General features: G+C 40.2%; 3 protein-coding genes across 4 annotated transcripts; 2 read left to right on the top strand and 1 right to left on the bottom strand.

Annotated features, from left to right (window-relative positions):
* Positions 1-344: 344 nt before the first annotated feature.
* Positions 345-6,554, bottom strand: tsr3 (TSR3 ribosome maturation factor). Of its 2 annotated transcripts, XM_080835770.1 has the most exons (7): positions 6,535-6,554; positions 5,991-6,205; positions 5,410-5,617; positions 4,956-5,149; positions 3,266-3,433; positions 3,088-3,142; positions 345-1,250 (listed from the first exon to the last, which is right to left on the bottom strand). In XM_080835770.1, exons 2-7 carry the CDS (start codon positions 6,109-6,111, stop codon positions 1,088-1,090), a joined length of 909 nt encoding a protein of 302 aa, XP_080691896.1. In that variant the 5' UTR covers positions 6,112-6,205; positions 6,535-6,554; the 3' UTR covers positions 345-1,087. The 2 variants fall into 2 exon arrangements, with proteins under 2 accessions (XP_080691896.1, XP_080691895.1); XM_080835769.1 differs by lacking the exon at positions 6,535-6,554 and having other exon boundaries at positions 5,991-6,528.
* Positions 6,555-6,772: 218 nt separating this feature from the next.
* Positions 6,773-10,861, top strand: gnptg (N-acetylglucosamine-1-phosphate transferase subunit gamma). The gene is made up of 10 exons (XM_080834310.1): positions 6,773-6,889; positions 7,075-7,129; positions 7,403-7,525; positions 7,672-7,755; positions 7,964-8,057; positions 8,218-8,332; positions 8,459-8,541; positions 8,645-8,767; positions 8,854-8,935; positions 9,088-10,861. Exons 1-10 carry the CDS (start codon positions 6,838-6,840, stop codon positions 9,171-9,173), a joined length of 897 nt encoding a protein of 298 aa, XP_080690436.1. The 5' UTR covers positions 6,773-6,837; the 3' UTR covers positions 9,174-10,861.
* Positions 10,862-12,134: 1,273 nt separating this feature from the next.
* On the top strand, positions 12,135-18,242 carry LOC308362756 (transmembrane protease serine 9-like; the record flags this gene model as incomplete). The annotated part of the gene is made up of 11 exons (XM_080835483.1): positions 12,135-12,189; positions 13,440-13,493; positions 14,107-14,229; positions 14,766-14,934; positions 15,068-15,336; positions 15,553-15,704; positions 15,814-16,054; positions 16,517-16,679; positions 16,946-17,214; positions 17,596-17,741; positions 17,952-18,242. The coding sequence occupies 11 exons, from the start codon at positions 12,135-12,137 to the stop codon at positions 18,240-18,242; spliced, it is 1,932 nt and encodes a 643-aa protein (XP_080691609.1).
* Between the last annotated feature and the right edge of the window lie 353 nt (positions 18,243-18,595).

Genomic DNA, 18,595 nt, shown 5'->3' with positions numbered 1-18,595 from the left:
AGTATTTCGTGCACCTAGGCAATAGTACATTTACCTTATGTATTGCAAGACAAACATAACTGCGTCTCCACCTGAGCTGCAGCAACAACTTTGTGCGTGTATTTGTTCCTCTTACTTGGTGGTAAGGACTACAAATCGGTCTATTTATACCAAACAGGCAGGTTTTGTGTTATTTTTAGCCAAATTAAACCTGCTATCAATATTACATTTAGAATACAAACGTGAAAACACTAGAATGAAGTTGTAGGGAAAAAAGCATAATTTGTTTTATTCTTTCAGGGTGGATTGGATCACCAAGCATTTCATCACCTCAAAGGAAAACAAAATGCTGCCAAACAAAACAGCACATTTAATAATAATTAATTTTATTTTTTTTAACGCAGTTTTCATTCAAAAGAATCTGAGTGCTTAGGTGTTTCCCTGTCATATGAAGGATCTTTTTACCTAACCCTATCAACCCAGGTGAACCACTTGATCTGTTCTTCTTCCCCTTGTAGCATCTTGATGGCAACTGAGCTTCTCAACATAGACCACTGACTGGTACAGTAACAAATCTAATGGGGTCGAGCAATGTTCAACTCTACATATATTTTAATATACATAGTTAAATTGTTATATTATGCATATAGCAGAAAAAGGAGACACAATTTTGGAGAGACAGCTCTAAATGTAAAATGGTGTCTGCCTGTCATACTACTTGCAGACCTGAAGGGGGCATTCAATGCAAAACCCATGTCCACAAATCATAATCACATTTAAAATGATGTATTAGCACAGGCTCACACACTACTCACTTCTTTCAACAAGCACTTCAACCAACATGAAAGATCTGAGGCACAAGATTGTTTCAGTCACTTTTCACTGCTCACCTAAGTGGGGCAAATTGTAAGTGCATCAATCACCATGACAACATTTTTGCCCATTATTTAGTACAGAGCCAAAGTTGACAGGGCTTGGGATCGCTGACACTATACACTGAAGTCTCATTATCAGTCCACAGGTCCTTATTTCAGAAGAATAGGCCCTGAACTCAAGCATCATCTGATGACTTCTGTATGATTTTGGTTAGAAACAGACAATCTGAAGATCAGGACGCCTCTTCATCACTGTCTTCTGCACCTTCTGCGGCCATTGCTCCACTCTCTTTTTCTTTTTCTTCTTCATCATCATCATCATCATCATCTTCTTCTTCTTCTTCTTCTTCTTCAGATGTCTTGGCTTCATCGCTGTCATTCTCATCATCATCTTCCCTGTAAAAAAGTGCAAGCACATGCAGATTCAATTCCCTAACAAACAGCTCAACCCCAACATCTCATTTTGACTCGGTGTATAATTGGTAGACTGAGGACATTCAATGTTATTCATCCGCTGATGGCATCCATTTGTGCTTACCTAGTGTATAACAATACATTGAATGTACATAAAGATGAGCACACAAAAACTTAGATGAACCAAAATATTGATGACTCACATTCGGAGTGAATGTCATTAATTAGCTCATACCTTGGTGCTTGGCCAGATTAGATGTAAAGGGAACAGTGCATCCCCGACATCTAAGTGTCTGATGCAAGAGAAACGGGCAGACATAAAGACCTGACACTTTGACAAGGGCGTATCGTTAAGGCGAGACAACTGGGCTCGAGCATCTCCAAAACGGTAAGGCTTGTAGGATGTTCCCTGCCAGCAGTGGCTGAGGAGGGACAAACCACTAGCCAGATCCAGGGTATTGGGTGCCCAAGACCATTAAAGGCCACCCCATCTGGGCCGAACTGAGAGAAGAGCTACTGTGGTACAGGTCGCAGAAATTTGTAAATGATGGTTGGGAGTGAGGTAGGGCTGAACGATTAATCGCATTTGCGGTTTAATCGCGATATGATGAGACGCGATTTTCAAACCGCAACTTAAATAAAAACCACTATTAAAAAAAATAATAAATACAATTTTTTTTTTTTTTTTAAGATGGAAAATTTTGCCCACATTGATTAAAGCAGCATAACGGATCACTTCCTTATCACTAACGAGATGCTAGTGCCTAAAACTAGCGAAATCTCTTGAAATGTGCTTACTTTGACACTATGACCAACTAGTTAGTCAACAACTTTCCTAACACAGTCAATCATCTAGCAAGTGCAACACAAGACGGCAAATAAGCTACTTACTAGTTCGGCAGACAGTAAAAACCAGGCGGCTTCAGGCACACCTACATAACGCAGTCATTTACCTACGGACCCTGGTATGGCAATGGCACAGAGGCGATTCTCCATATTAAAAGTCATTGTAGCGCCCCCAATTTTCAAAGCTGTTATTTTAAGGTAAAACTGCTTATTCTAACCCTAACCCTGAAGTACAATTTCTGCATAAGGCCAGTTTAAAAAGTGCATGCCTTGTGTTTACACTTGACTTTGTTTAAATAACTTAAATGCACAGTGGCAAAGCCACCGATTTGTTTCTGTAATGAGCAGTTAAATTCAAATGTAAAATGTGGGAAAGAATATTTCACACTAAATGTATCTAATATTGTGTCCTATTGAAATCATTAAGTACGTTTTGTTGGAGAAAAAAAAGAGGATAACATTTTTAAAAAATCGCATATCGAATCGAAATCGCAATATTTTGGGGAAAAATCGCAATTAGATTATTTTCCCAAATCGTTCAGCCCTAGAGTGAGGTGTCACATATTGGACTACATAGCCGCATACTGGTCAAAGTGCCCATGCCAGCACCTGTCTCCCTATAACCTAATTCCTATAAGGTGGTGGCTGCAAACCCATAGATACGTTTTGGTTATTTTGACTAGTTATACTTCAAAGGGGAAATCCCCCCTCCTCTTCCATGCCAACAGAAGCACAATCATGTTGGCTGGGTAGGAAGGCAAAGTAGAGCTCACTTTAGCTCCTTTTACCCCGTACATCTTTATAGAAAAACTGAGGTAAATTAAACCAAAAATCCCAAAATCGTATGTGGCAAGATTTGTCCGAAAGCGAAAATTGCCATGTCCGATTGGGCCAATTAAAGCAGATTTGATGTACTGTCTGTAATATTACATTGTGTGAACAGATTTGGTGTGCTATGCCAAGAGCTACTCACCTCATGGGTCTGTTCAGATTCATACACGTTCTGCCTGAGTCTACATCAAAGGGATCTGTGCATACACAAAAAAAACATGCTCAGGAAACATTAAAAATTAAAACATAAACAGCCATCATTTAGGTTTAAAGGTAGTAACAGTAAAGCAAAGGTGTCCATCATGTACCCTCAGCCTCACCTAGTTCCTCCTCCTGAGGGGCAGAGTTCAGATAGCCTTTTTCAAAAGCCAGCAACTCCTTTTCTGACTGGCTAGCGGCATAGCCTTCCAGCAGGGTATGGTTGAGTTCCAGGAACACATGACCCCATTTAAACTTTTTGAGAAGTATCACTGCCAGGTCCCGAAAACCTGAAATCACACACACACACACACACACACACACACACACACACACACACAAATATATATAAAGCTCTGCAATGAAGAAAAACTCGGCATGGATAAAAGCACACTTAACCTCCAATGAATACCTTCTCTTGATTATGTTACATTGCCAACATTTATCCAAAGTGACTGACAGTACTTTGAGGTTGGGCACTTCTATAGGTGCTTTTCCACTGAAGGAACTTGCGGGCCATTTTAGGTTTTCCACGGCAGGAAAAGCCGCTGTAGGACCTCTTTCAGTGCCTTTTGGGTAGGTCCTTCTGAATGGTCCTGAAACTACTGGGTGGTGCTTGCAGTAATGGTGGGTATTATTAGTTCAACTTGACGTGAGCGAAAGACACAAGCACCATTTAAAAAAAACAGCAAGAATATTTTTTACCAGACCTAACGTGGTGAATAGGGCGAGCTTATGGAGTTAGCATGTTGAAGTTACGGTCACTGACTGAGCATGTAGACCTTACGTGGGGAATATGGAGGGCTTAAAGAGTTAGCATGTTGAGGTTATGATAGCTGACTGAACATGTAAGCATAGCAACAGCTGAAACATAGGCTTTAATTAATCAAAGTGGTGCTGGTTTCTTCATTTATCAAGTAATTACAGCAGCCCTTGAGCCATTTAATCAAGTGTTAGCAGCTTTCTAGGAACTGCAGTCACAACTGTTTTAAATGTTTCTTCTATGTGGTATTTTGATTAACGTAAGCTGTTTAAATGTATGTTTGAACTCAATTTCCCACAATGCATATCACCTGCCACTTCCTGTTGACAGTTGACAGTTGGATGCCCGCGAGAGTTGAAGTTTAGCTTAGCTACCAAATAAGCTCAAGGACAATATATCGCTAATATCTAATATTGAAGAACTACAAGCTTTATCCCTCTTAGTCCACAAGCAGGCAAAAGTGGTATGTAACGTTTTGTTTTGTTATTATTTTAATGACATTTAAGATTGTTTTTGTGTTTATGAACGTATAATTAATTACTGTATGTCTTTCATTCATTTCTGTACAGTTCTACAGTGTATTAGCGTATGTGTTTGTTGGCACAATAAAGACATCTGTATACAACAACCTGGACCTTGGATGTGTGACTAAGGGCGGCACAGGAACATTCAACAGCTGTCTTAAACCTGGGGTAACCCAAACATTATTTCAAAATTCTCTGGTTTGGCGGCCTAATGTTGGTGCTGCCACTGGAAAAATATATCATTATTTTCGACCGCTCGGAATTGACACTGTTTAAAGAGCAAAGGCTATGGTCGAGTCTAGTAGTTCCTACACTGTAATTGAAATAGATCCGCTGAAAGGAGCGATTAGGGGGCCTTTCCCTGTTCCCCGTTCGGACCACCTGGTAAGTGCCTAGAGTTTCTGCAGTAAAAAAAGCGCCTTTTCAGTATGGATGGTCTCAGATAATGAAACAATATTACAACATAAATGACAGCATATAGTAAGCCCTGTAAAATTCAAGTGTGATTGGCTCAAGGATGCTTACCTACAATACAAAAAGTGGCAGCATAAGCCTCTACGCAGGACAGCCGGCAGGGTTTACCATAGTTGACCGGATTGGCTGCAACTAGGTAAGGCAACAGTCGTGGGTGGGAGCCAATCATCTTGTTGAAGGGTGTGTCCTCCAACCGTGCCCATGAACAGTCGATCACAGCTACGCCACTCCGAGCAACAATCTCCCTGCCGACCAGATGGGAAATGGGCAAAGTCACACAACACGGACAATTCACCAAACACATGTTGACATAGGATGAACACACAACGTCAAGTTTTGCACCACTTTGAGTGCCATTGCCTACATTGGTATATCATTTTATTTCATGTCACTGTATTGCATCATTGCTCATAAGACGACGGCTTGTTTTGAAATGGGTAATTCAAAAGGATCTAGCCCTTAATGGCTACATCATGTGTGTCGACCAATAAAACTATTGGCTCACCGGTCTGCAGGGGTGACATATCTGGTCCCCATGGGGCTGAGGATTAGTCCATTGAAACGCTGGTTAATACGCAACCCACGCACTAGGCCTTTGCGTATCAGCTTTCTGCCAGTACAGCGCTTTGGATCGCAGTGGCCCAGGTCCCACATTGCCAAAGGGCATGGCAGCTTCACCACCCCTGCTCCCTCTGCGGCTGGCTCCTCACTGGCTGCACAACGTATAAACACAAGTACTTTGGTCAATATATATACACACACACACAAGTACTTTGGTCAACATATTTACACACACACACACACACACACACACACACACAAGTACTTTGGTCAACATAATATAAACACACACAAGTACTTTTAGTCAGATATAAAGATATAACTACCTATGAGTGGTATGTGTAACATAATGAACATATGCTGCAGATCCAGACTATCCATAAGAGAGATGTCTTACACAAATTACACACATTTGTGAATTATCTTAAAGTCAATGCCAACTTGACAACATGAGCCAGGTGGCATAATTAGCTGATTCTGGGATTTAATAAATCATGAGACAATTGAGAGAAACCCAAGACAAACCTTGCAAGGCGCTATGCATCTCCTCAGTGAAGGTCTCCAATGATTTGCCCTTCATCTTGTGTCGAGTATCTTTCCCCCGATTCACATACCGTTCACTTTTCCCTGCTTTCTTCTTTCCCATTCTTAATCTCTTTCGATATCCCTATGTTACTCCACAAATTACTTGATCCAGCTAATGTTAACGAACTGAACGTGTTACAGTGCAAGCCCCTGATCTGAAAAACAAAACAAGATACCAAAACTTGCAAAACGGTTTTCTATGTCAACAAATCTTGTCAACATGTGCCCACTTAAACTGGCCAGTAGTTCGTAAACATGACACGAGAGCTTCAAGAGGTTCACACAAGTTAGCTAACTAGCTACCTAAGTTAGCATAGTTCGCTGGGGGGTTGCCATTTTGAAAGACAGGGTAAAGAGCCAAGTTCATATTCAGCAAACACATGATTCACCGATGGCACTAATCTGGTAATGTCACATGTTACTATTTTCAAAGGCAGACAATTCAGCTCAACACAGCGTTTCTTGCTAACTTCTTGAAACTCACGTTGTAGATATGTCACTGCCAGCTGTCATTGAGCATGCGCAACAATATCACAGCATGGGTATTTAATTTATTTAAGAAAACTAATACTTCATATAATGAATATCATATGACCAGTGCGACACATAGAGGGGATGCATTCGGTGAAAAATTATGAAATGTACGTTAATGATATTACATTAAAATTGTACAAATCGTTCGGTGTGTCAGCTGACTAAATCACGTGTTCAGGCAGCACAAACATGGCGCTTACGATAAAATAAGAATGTACAGCCCACTGTTACTTTAGAAGACAATAAATGCATAATGTTTCATATATGTGGGCGATATTTCCACTTGCTATGTCTGATTGTACTAGGTGAGTGTCTACTATTTTAGTTTCATGTACTACCACGGCTAGGTTGAATTGTACCACTGGCTCAAGTATACGAACTTCAATTAACCACCTTGTGTAGGTTACGTTTAACGATGGCAACATTCACGGTTTTCTTACTTCTACTAAGTCCCGTTTATAGTTCCCCGATTTCTCTGTTTGATTTTCAGTGGATGTCGCGTTTTCAGGGAAGATGAAGATAGTGGAAGAGCCGAATACCTTTGGGTGAGTCACTGCCACATTTCAGGTTTAGACGTACCTGAGTATCTGTCAGGTAAATAACTTAAGTGTCTTAATTGATGGGCTGTTTGCCGTCTGCAAGTTAAGGTAATTTCTGATTGATGACTTAAAGGTTAAATCTTCAATAATTGTATCCTAGTAAGTTCATAGATGGTGGATTGTCTGATCGTGTTTATGGTGCTGGGAGCAGACAGCATGGAGTGGATATTAAATGAATATGTCATATACTGTAAATGATGTTCAGTTATTTTCTTTCAGGCTAAACAATCACTTCCTGGCCCAGGGTACAAGGCTACAGGCTAGGACCAACCCTTCCCCTGTAATAGGACCCCCCCACCTACATCATCTGGCAGGAAAGTGCTTCAGTTACATCGAATCCACGTGAGTATTGAACATGATTGCAGTGCAAGTGATTGAAACAAGTGCGGTTGTGTGTGTGTGTGTGTGTGTGTGTGTGTGTGTGTGTGTGGATCTGTGTGTATGAATTAAGGGTGTGGCAGTGTTAAAATAGTGTTGTTTGCTCACAGGTATAAATATGAGTTCTGCCCCTTCCATAATATAACCCAGCATGAACAGACATTCAGGTGGAACGCCTACAGTGGAATCCTGGGGTGAGTAACCATAAAATAGTGGCGCAAGGTAATGATACACAAACATCAAACAACAGCAGTACATTTACAGTTGAATATGGAACTGTGTGTTTCTGTTTTCCCTGAGCAGAAACAGCCAGCCTTGCTCCCCAAAACACAAGGCCTGTATCTTATATTTAACCCCAATAAACTGATGGCTCATTGGTCTGTCCATTCCATGTGTGTGTAGGATCTGGCAGGAGTGGGAGATTCAGAATAACTCTTTTACTGGCATGTGGATGAGAGAGGGAGATGCATGTGGAAACAAGAACAGACAAACCAAGGTGGAGTGTGTGTTTTATTGCACGTCATGGCACTCCTTTAACCTGGGTTTTGATCTTGGGTGTTTGACAGTTTTGTGTCTGTGTGTGTGTGTGTGTGTGTGTGTGTGTGTGTGTGTGTGTGTGTGTGTGTGTGTGTGTGTGTGTGTGTGTGTGTGTCAAGGTGCTTCTGGCCTGTGGAAACAGCAGTAAACTAGCAGGGGTGTCGGAGCCTCAAACCTGTGTTTATTCTGTAACATTTGAGACACCATTAGTTTGCCACCAACACTCCCTCTTGGGTAAGCACAAAAATGAGAGATTTCTCAAAACAGTCAAAAATAACATTGTATGTTTGTATGTACTGTATGTATGTATGTACCTTATATGTATTGCATCCAAATCACTGTACAAATATGTGCCGGTAGTTTACCCTACACTCGATGAGAAGCTGCAGAAGGAGTGGGATGAGGCTGAACAGGCTCGATACGACGGTCTCATCACCGATCAGGTATTACATATTAAACAAAACACAGACACCATCACCCAGCTACTGCTATGTGTGAGATTTGTCTTTTTTTCCGCTTCAAAAGTATTTCTGTCTGTTTGAGTAGGGTTACAGTAAGCTAATGCGGGACCTGTTTGAGGAGGCGGGTTTCCTGAAGCGCTCCCAGCCAAAACCAGAGGAGCCAGAACGCACCCAGAAGGCCCAGCAGACAATGGATCAATGCAGACAGGTGTGTGCACAAGTGTATGAGGTTTAACCTAATAGACAGTTATACATGTTTGTGTGCCTCAAATGTTTGTATGCTTGTGTTTACAGGACATTGACAAGAAAAATGCTGAAATTGAAAGACTACGCGCTCTGCTGTCACAACACAACATTCCCTATGATCTGAGCACTGGTAAACTACAAAGACACACACACACACCATAATATTTGTCTTGCATAAGTTAACAAATCAGCTGAAAACCATTCTGTATACTTGTGCTACTTCTGTAAACTTATGCTCTATCATGTTTCTTCTCCCACTCTGCCTTTCCCCTTATATTTTAGTCAGACAACAAGCACCGGTGACTGTGGCTGTACATGAAGGACAGCGTCTCCGTGGTGATACAGGCCTTATCGCTGATCTGCTGTGATTTGACAGGCAGCTGGCAGCCTTCACCCACAGTGCCCTGTTGTGCAAACATGACCCCAGATAATAATTCCGCTGGTTGACCTCACTTGATGCGGGCATCTTAACCAACCGAGGATTCACTAGCTAACAATGTTGAAAGACTGCACAAGTTTGGGAACACTGGAAAGTAAAAGTGTCCGCACTGTTCAGGGGGATGAGTCATTAGAAAAATGGAAAAACAACTATTTCCCCTATATTTCAACATAATTTTACCCAGGTGTGAAAAAATCCACAAAAATGTAGGCAACAAGTACAGTCCCGCTCAGCAGTATTGGCACTCCTAGTGAATATGAGCAAACAGGCTATGAAAAAATATGTCTTTGCTGTTTATCCTCTTGGTCTTCCACTCAAAATATTCATAAAAATCTTACCTTTTCATTGAGGTAAAATAATTGAGAGAAAACGTTTTTTTTTTTTACAAATATTATTCTTCAAAACATGTGTGCACAGGTATTGGCACCCCTTAATTAAATGTTTTGTGCAGCCTCCCTTTGCCAAGATAACAGCTCTGAGTCTTCTCCTATAATGCCTGATAAGGTTGGTGAACACATGGCACGGGATCTGACACCATTCTTACATACAGTATCTCTCCAGATCCTTCAGATTCTGAGGTCAACGCTTGTAGACTCGGCTTCAGCCTATCCCACAGATTTTCTTTGGGGTTTAGGTCGGGGGACTGTGATGGCCATGGCAAAACCTTTATTCTGCGGCCGGTGAACCATTTTTGTGTTGATTTTGAGGTATGCTTCGGATCATTGTCCTGCTGGAAGGTCCAACCATGGCCCATTTTAAGCTTACTAGAGGGGGCTGTTAGGTTTTCATTTAATATCTGCTGGTATTTGATCGAGTCCATGATACCATGTATCCTAACAAGATGTCCAGCGCCTTTGGAAGAAAAACAGCCCCACAACATCAAAGATCGGCCACCATACTTCACAGTAGGTATGGGGTGCTTTTCTGTATGGCTATCTTTATGTCTACGCCAAACCCACCTTTGTTGTTTTTGCCAAAAAGCTTTATTTTGGTCTCATCTGACCATTTAACTCAGTCCCATTGAAAGTCTGACTTCCATTTGGCAAACTGTAGTTTGTTGTTAATTGACAGCAGAGGCTATTTTCTGGCAACCCTTCAAAACAACCTGTGGTGATGTAGGTGGCGTCTGATGGCAGATTTGGAGACTTTCTAACCCCAAGACTCAACTAATGTCTGCAATTCTCCAGCTGTGATCCTTGGAGATTATTTTGACAGTTGAACCGTCCTCCTCACGGTGCGTGGGGTCAATGTACACACATGTCGTCTTTCAGGCTGATTCTTAACATCACCTGACGCTTTAAACTTCTTTATTATTTCCATGATAGTGGAAATGGGTATTTTCAACTGGTACGAGATTTTCTTGTGTCCATTTCTTGATTTGTGCAGCTCAACAACTTTTTATTGCACATCGTCACTGTGTTCTTGGGTCTTTCCCATTGTGATGAATGACTAATGGAATTTGGCCTGTGTCATCTCATATTTGTACATCAGTGGAACAGGAAGTCATGGTTAACCTCTTAAGAGTTCATAATTAAACAGGTGAACTTAAAAATGTAAAACATGACTGGAAATATACTTCAGTTAGATTTCAATTATAAGATTTTTCTAGGGGTGCCAATAATAGTGGTACACATGTTTTTGTAAAAAATATTTATTTAATCTCAACCGTTGTTTTCTCTTACAATAATTTAACTTCAATGTAAAGGTAAGATTTTTGTGAATATTTTGAGTGAAACACCAAGAGGATAAACAGCACAGACATATTTTTTCATACCCTGTTTGCTCATATTCACTAGGGGTGCCAATACTGCTGAGCGGGACTGTATGTTGTGTTGTACTGGATGGCAGAACAACACCATACAATAGAAAGCCACTTGCTTTGATCCGCCTCGGCGGAATGACCTTGAGCTGTCCTTTCCAGTGACAGCCTATATTTGAAAGGTGTTTAAAAACTCACCTTTTAATCTATCATCTGTCGAATTAGTTAATTATCACAGTCATAATTTTTGTATTTGTTGTTATTATTTATTTTATGAATTTGTACATAATATTGTTTATTGATTTTTTTTTTCTTCTCCATTTGGGCTAGTATAACTTCCTTTTAAAATGTTTTATATATGTATCTGTTTTCTGATGTCTGTTTTAATGTTCTGTAAGTCGCTTTGGACAAAACACTCTACTATGACCATAACCATAACCATATATATATATTGAGCATAATCCTAATTAGTGTGGTGTATCTAAATATACTGCGTTCACTGATGGTCTTTCCATACAATATCCATTCTCACTCTATATTCAAAAAGAGATATTCTGGGATTGGGTGTAATCCACTGTGTTCCAATAAGTTTTAATATTTGTATACAGTTGCCTCTTATTTTAGCATGGTTATTGACACATTTTATTTTAAACAAAACATATAAAATCTTTATAAAATAAAGTATAAAATATTATTAATTATTATTAATTATTTATTAATAATCTTATGTCATGAATAGGTTTCATTATAATAAGGTGAGTGAGCTTATTATCTTTAGACACCAACCAGATTTTACCTGAACATTGGACTCCACTAATAATGAGGGAAAAGTTCAACAACATGAAGAATGTTGCTTGCGTGTAGATCTGGGAACATGGTAATATTTTCCAAGATGCTGTATTTCATGTAATCACACTGACATCTATATGATTCATGCCACACCAATACAAATAATAGTTAACCTTTGACTTACCAAGTTATTATAGTCCATATTTGTACTGCATTCAAAGACTGGACTGATGGTTAATGAACAAAAACAGCTATGTCACTGAAGTTGACACATATAGGTGAGGCCAAAGTATATAGACTGAAAAGAACAACAGATAACTCAAACTCTATCGCTGGTCTGCCATGGACGCATCAAGAACATGGATCCTCATTCTGTTTGTCATACCGACTTTCAACTGTGAGTGTCTCATTCTCATGCCTTAAACTTTGATTTTGGGAGTAGATGTTATTTCAGGTGTGTACTTCTGAGTGATCTACTCACACAGATAAACAGAGAGAGTCGTTTTTCTGTGAACTGAATGTTAAATGTGTAATGGCTGTCTGTATGAAAATTAAGTTTTACATCCACTGGACCCTCATCTAGTCAGTTTAATGCTATACAGGACACAAAAGCATAAAAATGCCATTTGGGGTTAACATGACATGTACCAACATAGGACAGGCATTAACAGAATAATGGTACACAAATTTTCAATACATCTGCTTAAATGTTGCTGACACAAATATTTGCTGCCATGGGATCATGTAGCATGAGACAGAGGACAAGAACAGGAAACTAAAAGGATACTTCCAGTTCAATGTTTTTTGAAGTGCACGTCAAAACTTTTCATGACAGGCCTTATATAATTAATTTTCTTTGTCGTTAAATAGTGAACAGTGTAGAGTTTTAAAATATGATCTGCATGTAGAACAGCAAATGTGACTATTTGAAATTACTGTCAGAACTCGGGCTGTGATTGTCCACCAGATTTCCAAAATTGCTTTGTTTTAAATTATTTACTCCCAACTTTGTTGACCTCATCTGGGTTTTATTTTGGGGTGTTGTGTCCACCAGTGCCTGGCTTCGTTGTGTGCCGTCTTTGCAGAGGTTTTGAGTCTGCTACCTTGTGTCTCTTTTGAACGGAAGTTGCCACGTCTCTGTAGTTTGAAGTTTTCTTGACTTCCCTGGGGTTATTAAACAGTTTTTCTTCATATCTTGGACTGTTCTTTTTGGACTTTGATAATTTTTATCACATAATGACTGAGACTGTGTCCTACCACTGCTCTATGACTCAACTGCTAGAGTTCTCAGCTGACAAGCAGGAGACCTGGATTTGATCCTCATCAGTCAACTCTCTGTGACAATTACACATCATGAGGACGTCTCTTTTAAGTCTTTTAATTCGACACAGACCACACTAAACATGTGATCCATGCCGCTATTCTGGCATGTTAGCACATCATAAGAGTTGTGTGGCTAGGTAAATATTTTAGAAGGGAAGGTTAAGCACATATCTATACAATTGGCCCCATCCCAATATTCTACTTGTCTCTCCACTGTGTGTGTGTTGGTGTATAATGAGTGTGTGTTTGATGTCAAACGCTCACAAGTTCAAGACATTTACACAGATATTTCATTGTGCTTGTGTAATTACATTTCATCTGTAGGTTTTCCCCGCATTGAAAATGCCACCAGTGCCCCAAATGAAATCTCCAGTCCTGGTAAGGTATATGTGTGTGTTTGTATGAGTGTGACTATGTAAAGTTGTATGAGTGTATGTGGGTGTTTGTATGAGCGTGAGTATGTAAAGTTGTATGAGTGTTTGTGTGTGTTTGTAAGAGTGCAAGTATGTAAATACATTATATAAAGTGCGTTCAGAAAGTATTCAGACCCCTTCACTTTTTCACATTTTGTTATGTTGCAGCCTTATGCTACAATATTGTATATGTATTTAAATTCAATTTTCCTCATCAATCTCCACTTAATATCCAGTAATGACAAAGTGTAAACAGGATTTTAGAACTTTTTCAATCTGAATATGCTGAATATTTTCTGACTGTACTGTATATTGTGTAGGTGTGTGTTTATTTAAAATGTATACAGTGTTTGTGACCAGCTGAGTGACATACTTTGTTCTACCTTCAAACATCTCTTGAAAAAGTGCTATAATAACTTGAAGGACAGTGTGTATATTTAAGTACTATGACACAAGTGACAGTGGGGTTGGTAAAGGATATCCCCATGGCTGTGATTCGGTTCGAAATATTACATGATATAAACACATATCAATCCCTTTCATCTCTGCCATTTTATTAAGTGTTAATTCTGCTGTAGGTGCCACCTTTGCTACCAGTGAAACCATAACTAGTACTGGGAATGGAAGAACCACTCCTGATGTAAGACCCACAACAACAGCCACCACCTCTGACACTACCGGGACAATAACTACCGCCGACAGTAAGTGATATTCCTATTTAATATCCACTGATCATTCAAAGCAGCACATTAAAGACAAAGCTTTTGAATTTACAGTGAACTGTATTAATCCCTTATGCACATCACACAAATGAACGCAGAACTCTATAACTGAATAGTTAATATGGGTATTATTACCAGTACTGTATACACTAAATTACAAATCATTCATACTGCACATTCACTAATAATGTGTTTTGGACACTTCATTCACTGAGCAGAGACTAACCGCTGTATAGATGCAGAACATTGAGTGGAACCCTATGGAACCCATTGAGTGGGATAACCCAGTGCAATGCAAGCACTATATATAAGAGACCTCAGTGTGGAAATATTGCTTTGAAAGAAAGAAGCACATTATAGCACCAAATAAGTGTCATATTTATATCTGACCTTCATGTTGCAATCTGAGGAAATTCCACAAAGTATATCATTACGTTTCTTGTAAGGAAGAACAAAAGGACTTCACTGACTTTATGCAGTTGAACATTTACCACACATTTTTATCTCTCCGTCAGATTGTGGGCAAGCCCCTCTGAATAGCCGGATTGTGGGTGGAGAGGGCGCCCCTTCTGGAAATTGGCCCTGGCAGGTTAGCATCCATTTTGACATTTTCGGAAAACACATCTGTGGAGGGACTCTCATCAACAACCAGTGGGTGCTAACTGCTGCCCACTGCATTGAAGGGTAAACACAAGTCTTGCATACTGTAATAACAAAGCATTATATGAACCTTATTTAGACTCATTGGCATTCATATGTTAAGGATAGAATGTGGATTTGAGCTCTATATAACCCTTATGTTCCTTTGCATTTTCAGCACAGCTGCCATGTACACAATCTACCTGGGCAGGCAGACCCAGTTTACCCTTGCCAACCCCAATGAAGTCAAGCGTTCTGTCCAGTCAGTCATCATTCATCCTGACTACCTGAATAAACCATTTACAAATGACATTGCTCTTTTGAAGCTGAGTAATCCAGTCACTTTCACCAACTATATCAGACCCGCCTGCCTGTCATCCAACATGAGCACTTTCCACAACGCCACCACCTGCTGGTCTACTGGCTGGGGAAATGTGGGCGCTGGAGGTATTATTCAAAATAAATGTACACTAACTCTGAAATTATACTTGTGTACAAGTGAGATAATATTTGGATGTGAAGACTTCATTTATGCATTTATGGTTAACACTTTTGTAGTTTTTTTTACAGCTATTAAATTAATGTCAAGAAAAAGCATTTCACATGCAGATAAAAAGCAAAAAGGTGACAGTTACATTTTGTTTGATCTATCTCTTCTGCCAGAGTCCCTTCCATATCCTCAGACACTTCAGGAAGTGGAGCTTCAGGTAGTGGGGAACAAAGAGTGTGCCTGCAAGTTTGATACTATTTTGGCTGGCGTCATTCAGCCCACTATGATCTGTGCAGGAGGGAAGAAGGGAAAAGCTGTCTGTCAGGTAAGGCAACTACTTACAAAACTAAAAAAAGAGGCATGAGGTATGTTGATGTGTTTGTCAAATAGAAAACTGAACACCTCTCCGTTGACCCCTTGACCCCTCCTACCAGGGAGATTCTGGAGGTCCCCTGCAGTGCAAACAAGGCTCCGTGTGGGTGCAGGCTGGTATTACCAACTTTGTGGTCCCATGTGGCACTGGTAGAGCCCCAGACGTCTATGCCCGTGTGTCTGCATTCCAGACTTGGATCATGAATGAAGTGGGAGATGGACCAGGTCTTGGCTTTGTGAAATTCACCTCCAATGGCACGGACACAGACAATAATTTCATCTGCACACAAGATAGTAAAGACAGTAAGTGGAAATATTCAAATAAACTTTCATCTTCCTTTGATCTAAACTCTCTTTGCTGTGCAGTTAACTCTTCATAATAAAGAAAACCAGATCTAATATAGTTATAACGCTGGATGCAGCTACAGGGTGCAACCCAACTAGGATGAAATGCCTCAGCTGTATTTTGACATTTGCTTTTGAACCACTTAAGTTTACCTCTCCATATTTCACAATTCTGCTTGATCTCTCACTGTTGCACTTGAAAATGACTTAAATATATAGTATAACATTATAAAGATTTCCTCAGTAGAATTTTGCAACCTGGATCATATACCTGCTTTCAGACCATTTTTCAATTAAGGAATTGTCACTTTGTATTTCAAAGCGATAATAAAGAGATGCACATGATGAACAGATCTTAGAGGTGTCAACATTTAGCATTTTTAGGCGATGCTTCAGTTAAGTTTATTGTCTTGTCTCTAGTTTGTGGCACAGCTCCTCTCAGTAGCAGGATAGTTGGAGGACAGGATGCCTCTGCAGGGAGCTGGCCATGGCAGGTCAGCCTCGAGAGACCATATGGTCACGTGTGTGGAGGTTCCCTCATCAACAAGGAGTGGGTGCTGTCTGCTGCTCACTGCTTCAGCAGGTAAGTGGCTGCAGCATTTTTCTTCTAGTACGCCTTCGCTGATGCTTTCATCTATCCTGTTAAACAAAAGATGGTTATCTCTGGCAGTGTTTCTAAACATGGTCCTTGAGTCTGCCCAACTTATGATTTATGGCTCGAAACATATTTTAGAGTGAGTATGCATTTGGTAGTGGAGAAGTGGGCCCACAGTAAAATTTGTACAAGACTTTTGACTTTCTTCTTCTCCTAGCATTCACACTTTTCTCTGTTTATCTATTTCCCATCAGTGCTGACACAAGCGGGTGGACCATCAGTCTGGGTCGACAGTCTATGGACGGTCCGAACCCAAATGAAATGTCTAGAACCGTGGCTGAGATCATTTTACATCCTAAGTATGATGCTTCCACAAATGAGAATGACATGGCTTTGCTCAGGCTGAGCAGCGCTGTCTCCTTCACCAACTACATTAGACCCGTATGTCTGGCAGCCAGAGGAAGCATTTTTCACCAGGGCACAGACAGCTGGATTACTGGCTGGGGAAACCTCAGAGAAGGAGGTGACATTTCTTGATCAACTATTAAATATACTTAAAATAGGTATGCTTTTCAACACTTCTGCTAACCAAGAGCCAAGAGCCAAGTAATGGGCTCATTCATTTCCAATGGAGAATGTCAAAGAACTCTGAACAGAAGAAACTGCTGCTAGCCAACATGCTACATGTGAATGGAAATGGAAATACTAAAAAATAACATGCATTCTTACCATGATTGTAAAAATGTCTCGATCAGTATTTAAACTTGCTTTGTAATAGTATGTGATGCATTTGTTGTTATCAATATCATAAAAATTAAACACAAGCCTGCTAAATGCTAATTAGCTTAGCACCGTATTGACTGTTGTCCTCCTCCCTGCTCTTCATTCCACTCTCTCCTCTCAGAGTCTCTTCCATACCCAGGGGTTCTTCAGGAAGTGGAGGTGCCTGTGGTTGACAACAAAGTGTGTGATGAGCTCCTAACATTTACAAAAATTACAGACAACATGATATGCGCTGGCCTTCTTGAAGGAGGGAAAGACTCTTGCCAGGTACATCTGGGTGTCTTTCAACATTATTCTTCCATTTTAAAATATTTAACCGCACACCACCCACATATTTCAATATTACTGTTGTAAATCAACTGATCAACAATTGGAAAAGTCAATTACTGTCTTGAGTTGGGCTGTTTTCTCCCAAACCAGCTCATAGACGTACAAAAACAGCCATCATGTTTACACATTTTAAATGTTTTCTAATAGGGTGACTCAGGTGGTCCGATGGTGCACAAACAGGATTTGGCATGGGTCCAGTCTGGGGTGGTTAGTTTTGGAATTGGCTGTGCTCGACCTAAGTTACCTGGAGTCTACGCCAGGGTATCCCGTTATGAAGACTGGATCAAATCCCACATCAGGAGTGACCCACCAGGCTTCGTCCAGGTCATGACCCCTACCTCACTGCCTCCAGTTTCCCCCACAGCCAGTGGGAACACCGTCACATACTCAGTCTGCCTGCATCTCCTCCTCTCTTTTTTCCTCCTCTCTCTTATCTGATTGGATAGAGATCCTTGTCCTATCACAGGGCCAAACATTCTGGATTTGGAGTATAATGTCTGATTCTGTTTAAATGGATGGTTGTGACGTTTGTATTTTCTTTTTACATTGAATTTACTGTAACTGTAATAATGTCCTTATATACAGCAATAACAAGAGGCAATGGTTGGTCATCGCATACTAACTAACTAAGAAGCACAATAAAAGCCTCAGCATTCAGTTGCCCAAGACATCGGATTTGTCATAAAGTGGAATTATTCCTGAATTATTGTTGAAATAGTAAGCTCTCATTGTCAAGTAACCATGAACGGTCTGGATTTGAAGAATGTATCGGAAGTTTGTAAAATAAGTAT

The sequence above is a fragment of the Sprattus sprattus genome (assembly GCF_963457725.1).
Source record: "Sprattus sprattus genome assembly, chromosome: 3".
NCBI lineage: Eukaryota > Metazoa > Chordata > Actinopteri > Clupeiformes > Clupeidae > Sprattus > Sprattus sprattus.
The sequence above is the reverse complement of the archived record's forward strand: the minus strand, read 5'-3'. Positions and strand labels throughout refer to the sequence as shown.

Excerpts from the sequence above, each read along its gene's own strand:
- tsr3 (XM_080835770.1), bottom strand. The coding sequence starts at position 6,111 with ATGGGAAAGAAGAAAGCAGGGAAAAGTGAACGGTATGTGAATCGGGGG. Across the intron at positions 5,618-5,990 it reads GATGCATAGCGCCTTGCAAG|CCAGTGAGGAGCCAGCCGCA; the intron begins GTTTGTCTTGGG and ends TACGTTGTGCAG. Across the intron at positions 1,251-3,087 it reads AATCTGAACAGACCCATGAG|GGAAGATGATGATGAGAATG; the intron begins GTGAGTAGCTCT and ends ACTTTTTTACAG.
- gnptg (XM_080834310.1), top strand. The coding sequence starts at position 6,838 with ATGTTTCATATATGTGGGCGATATTTCCACTTGCTATGTCTGATTGTA. Across the intron at positions 8,058-8,217 it reads ACAAGAACAGACAAACCAAG|GTGCTTCTGGCCTGTGGAAA; the intron begins GTGGAGTGTGTG and ends GTGTGTGTCAAG. Across the intron at positions 8,542-8,644 it reads ACGGTCTCATCACCGATCAG|GGTTACAGTAAGCTAATGCG; the intron begins GTATTACATATT and ends CTGTTTGAGTAG.